Source organism: Candoia aspera, chromosome 1 (assembly GCF_035149785.1).
Source record: "Candoia aspera isolate rCanAsp1 chromosome 1, rCanAsp1.hap2, whole genome shotgun sequence".
NCBI lineage: Eukaryota > Metazoa > Chordata > Lepidosauria > Squamata > Boidae > Candoia > Candoia aspera.
This window is the reverse complement of record NC_086153.1, coordinates 263,854,922-263,859,806: the sequence shown is the minus strand read 5'-3', so window position 1 is coordinate 263,859,806 and position 4,885 is coordinate 263,854,922. Positions and strand designations below refer to the sequence as shown.

The 4,885-nt window shown below is 51.5% G+C and overlaps 1 protein-coding gene across 1 annotated transcript; it reads right to left on the bottom strand.

The window, feature by feature from the left end:
- Positions 1 to 847: 847 nt before the first annotated feature.
- Positions 848 to 3,920, bottom strand: FJX1 (four-jointed box kinase 1). The gene has a single exon (XM_063289610.1). It carries the CDS (start codon positions 3,654 to 3,656, stop codon positions 2,316 to 2,318), a length of 1,341 nt encoding a protein of 446 aa, XP_063145680.1. The 5' UTR covers positions 3,657 to 3,920; the 3' UTR covers positions 848 to 2,315.
- Between the last annotated feature and the right edge of the window lie 965 nt (positions 3,921 to 4,885).

Here is a 4,885-nt window from a genome sequence, read left to right as displayed (position 1 = left end):
AGTTGGTAGGGAATTAAAACTGTATTTATTTCCCCCTTCGCTTCCTCTTGTACAGAACTGGTTCTTCAAAACTGTCAAAAGATTTCAGCCTCAATACTATTTCTGACATACAGCATAAGTTAACAGTCCACCCCAGCATATGCATTATCAAAGATTTCTAAGAAATGCCATCAGCTAATTCATTGAAACTCAGAGGACTGTCACAAAAAAGATGGGAGATTCCATTTATAAGTCTCTTTTGCTGGATTGAAACACTGAACCTTAGCAAAAGTCATGATACTTTTAATTTCAGCTTCTGTACATACTACCATCACAGTCAAAAAAGAGGCTGAGCTAACATGAAGTCCTAAATTATTCTTGGCAGAAACAGCAGCTTAGGGTTTTTCATTTGTTACTGGTTTGCCAGAAACCAAAATGGAAAAGAAATTAACAGCTGTTGAAAACTGCTCAGATCAGAAGTATTCTGAGTTTTGATATTTCTGAAGGAAGACTTTTACACCAGTGAGAGAAACAGTCAAGAGTAGTCTGTGCTGAAATTTGAACTGACAGAATCAAATCAAACCAGAATAATTATTTGCTTGGAAATACACAGCCCAGTAAAATCTACAAGGTGTATATGTTATATAGCTGTGGTACTCATCTGATTTTGAATAAGATAATGCAGAAAGTCCATCTTCAAAAATTAAGTTTATATGCCAGATTCATCTCCCTATTGGGTGGAATAACTCTATCACAAACTCTATTGGGTGAAGAAAGAAAAATATCCATTCAAATTATGAAAAAAAAAGAAAAAAGAACTAGTGATTACTTCATAGAACAATGAAATCCAAAACCTGTATACAAAAGAGGCAAAACATTAACACATCTTTACTGAAATATCCAGTTCTTTAGTATATTACAGAAGGGCTTAAGAACATATATCATGTACCTAAAATGCAGACTTTTTTTAAATAACAAGATTTTTACATATATGTATATATAAAAAGAAAGTAAAGTGCAAGAAACTGATTTTTCCCTCCTCCAAATTAATGCATCAAAAATTTACTACACTGACAATACTATAAACCCGGAATTTTTTTCTCCCCCTCCCCCCACCCCCATTGCACTGTACAGTAGTGGGTTACATATAAAACAGAAATGCTGCGAAACCACGGTGTTTTGCCAAATGCTTCTCACCATTAAGGAATAAAAAGTATTAACAACAGTGACTTTTCTGCACAGTTCTTACTGTTGACTTTGTGGCTGTCCATGCTGGCTGGAGATTCACTAGAAAACGCAGTTCTGTAAGTGGGGCTACAGTACCTAAATATTAAATTAACAGTGTGTTATGTATTTTTTTTTAAGAGGGTGTGACAAAGAAACACGTGTACCTCTTGATGCCCACTGGAAGGACAAGGGAGGTGGTCTATTCAAACTCTGGCAATGGCTTTTGTCCAGGACCTTTTAACTTGAATTGTTAAGAGAAGCTCTTAACATCTGGTCAGGAAACTGGACAGAGCAAGCTAATTTTTATGTATAGATTATATCCAAGGAATGAATCATCTCTTAAACTCAGCAATGCTTTTAACTCCCAGCTACACTCAGCATCTTCACAGCAATTCTGACAAAAACTGCAGACTGGAAAGATATTTTTGGCCTTTTTTTGTAATAGATAATAGTGCAGAACAGGTGTAGCAGGGTCATAGTTACATCTAATACCGAAAAATGGGGGGGGGGATGTGACATTTTAATCCAGCTTTCATATGGCATCCTCCAGTTAAGTAGGATTACAACTCCTATCATCCTCAGCCAACATGCCAGCTGGGGCAGGATGCCAGTTGCAGTTCAAAACGTCCAGGACATGCCCAGGGTGCAGAAGGCTCTGTGAGTGCATCCCTCCCAAATATCCAAGCCTCTCCAGCTGTCACTGTTATTAGGGGGCAAAATTGGCAGCAAGGCGCTTTTTCTTCAGGAACTGGGAACTTGCACTAGGAGTGTCAGATAAAGAAGGCCCACATTCTGCAGATAGATTCCAGGAACAAAGCGTCTGGGAGCCAAGAACTAATTCAGCTACTGCTATTCACTCCTCACAAAAAAACTGAATCTTGTTCGTGTTTAGCTGGGCTTGCCACATATTCCTCTGTGAAATCTTGGTAACATTCTGTACCAAGAGGCTCCTGTCAAGCCCCAAGTGGGTTCCAGCCTTGATTTCCTTTAGGGATACTGATCGATAGGGCTTTTAATAGGGGGAAAGATCCCCTCCAGGCCCCCTTCTCTCCAATCTTGGATCTCTTCTACGTCCCATAAATCCAGGCAGTTTAGCCAGCCAAAGAGGATCACGGAGCGGCGGCCTTGGCTTTGCAGTGCAAAATGTGCTTGTGGACAAAGTCGATACGCTCCTGGAGCATCTGGGCTTGCTGGTCGGAGAGGAAGCCGAGAATCTCGGCCAGGGGCTCCCGAGTCCGGTAGAGCCTGAGGAGCTCGGACGCCGCGTTGCGCAGGCGGTGCAACTCCCGCACTCTCTGGGCGGTGGCCTCGCGGAAGACGCAGACGGAGCGCAGCAAAGGCTCGTTGTACTTGTCCCACATGGCCAGCAGCCGGTAGCCGTGCACCAGGCCGGCCTCGTTGTCGAGGAAAACCAGTCCCCCGCTCGGGGCCCGGTGCAGGTTGCTGGTGGCCCGATGCATGACGCGCGGGTCCCATTGCAGGCTAAACAGGTTGCTAACCAGCCGGTCGAAGTTGGCCGTGAGATAGTCGAAGAGAATCAAGTCGCTCCACTGCACCAGCTCCACCAGCTGCGCCTGGCTGAGGCCTCTCAGCTCCCCCGCCGCGAGGGGCTGCAACCTCCGGCCAGCCGCCGGCGCCCCCGCCTCAGCTCGCCAGGGGGCGGGAGCCACCACGTCGGTCAGATTGTCCACCCACCGCGCGAGGCTCACCACGGCCCCCTCGGCCCAATGGGAGCCGCGCAGCTCGTCGCGCACTTCCGCCCACTGCCCGCCGCGGGCTTCCACCCGGGAGAGCGCCAGCGGCGGCAGGCGCTCTTGAATGCCCAGCAGTCCGGCCAGGTAGTAGGAGAGCGCCTCGCCCTGGATCTGCTCCGGGTTGATGCCGTAGCGCACGCAGGCGCGGCTCCCGTCCGATAACCGGGCCAGCCGGTTGGAGCTGCGGCCGCAGCCGCCGCGCTCGAGCGACACAACGCGCGCCTCCCGGGCCGCCCGCAGCCACGAAGCGGTCTCCTCCGCCGAAAAGCCCGGCGGCACCTGAGCTTCCAGGGTCTGGCTCCAGAAAACCCCGCCACGCACCGGCAAGAAGGGAAACTGCTCCTCGGCGCCCATGGCTCCTTGCCTCTCCCGCCGAGGGTGAGCCGAAGGAAGCGGCGGCTCCTGCCCGCTTTCACCCGGCCCCTCCTGGAGCTCCGTGGACTGTCCTGGCAGCGTGAGCAGCGCTCGGAAAGTTTTCTGGGCGGCTTGGAGACGACTTGTCTGGAGGAGACGGCTTGGCGCTGCCGGCGCTCCTTGGATGCCGCCGAACGCCGAGACGGCTCGCTCCTGCGGGAACTTCGCTTCGATCGTTCTCGGGTCCCCGATCCGTCCACTCCACAGCCCCACCAAGGAAGCCAAACCGAGCAGCCAGAGCACGGCCACAGAGCCCAGCCCGGCCAGACCCGCTCGTTGCATTCTCCTCCCGCGGCTGGTGCTGAGCTTGGAGGCTGCCGCTATCTCAGTCCGCTGCTCCGGGACTCGGCAGCCGAGCTACCCCGCGGCTCGCCCGAGCGGGGCTGCCTTGGCTCATGGTGGCTGCGGATGGCCGGTTCCAGATCCCGGCAGGAGCCTGCCTAAAAGCCGGCAGAGAGGATCCCGTACGGCGAAGCACCCTGATTCCGGACGGACGCCCCAGCCTCAGCTGCGGGGCCGGTGTCTGTACCCAGACCCTCTAGCGATTGAAATTCACAAGAACCGAGACCACGTGGGGGAGCGAGGGGGAGCGCAGGGACCCAACCCACCGCCCAGCATGGTCTTCCGCTTAAAGCGGCAATGGCTCGTGAGAAGGTGGGCCCTTCACTGGCCGATGGCTCTCCGTGGCGGCACCTCCAAGAAACTGGGAGATCCTTCGGCTCCCCCCGAATGCTGGAAGTGCCCTTTGTGACGCCGGTTTTGGGGTCGTAGCCACGATGAGCGGCCTGCGCGGAGGGATGGGATGGGCGGCCGGCCATCTCCGAGCGCTCCTCCCTCCTCCCACCCGGCTTGGAAAGCACAAAGGATTCGGCCCGTTTAGAATAAAAGATGGGAGAAAGGCACATTGTGCTCCGGATTTCAAAGAGCTCTTTCTTTGAGCGGGAACGGAGTAGGAGGTAGCAGCACGGAATGGTGGGAGAGAAATTAGTCTCGGCGGCGATCTGGGGTTAGTTCATTCGTAATGAGCAAAGATACCTGAAGGTTGCTGCGGAGCGCTTAACCCCCGAGAGGGGAATAAAAATCCCGTGCGGCTCAAAAGACGTAGCTGGCATTTCTTTCCTCCCTTTTATCCGTGCAAATAGACACGTTTGAACTCTGCTTAGCATAACCGGCGTGCAGTGGGTGAATGTGGGTTACTTTATGCAGGAACACCTCGATTTAGGATTGCAGTGAAATCGGTAGAACAATCTAATCTCCCTCGGATTTTCTCCACTGTTGAGTTGAAGAGCTATCTAGCCGTCCTTCGGTGGGCGGAAAATAATGCCTGCGTGAAATTTGCTGCTTACAGTTGCCAATCCCTGTCCTAACCCAGTTCTGTTACTCTCTACTTCAAATCACTGGCATTCTGCCAGGGTTAGGTGACAAATGACAAAAACAACAGATTTTACATAGCTGGAGGCTGTCCTTGGATGGTGCCAAAATATGGGGGAAAGTACTGCTGTGTTACCAGT

Bases quoted from the DNA above. Each gene is read 5' to 3' on its own strand.
- FJX1 (XM_063289610.1), bottom strand. From the start codon at position 3,656: ATGCAACGAGCGGGTCTGGCCGGGCTGGGCTCTGTGGCCGTGCTCTGG.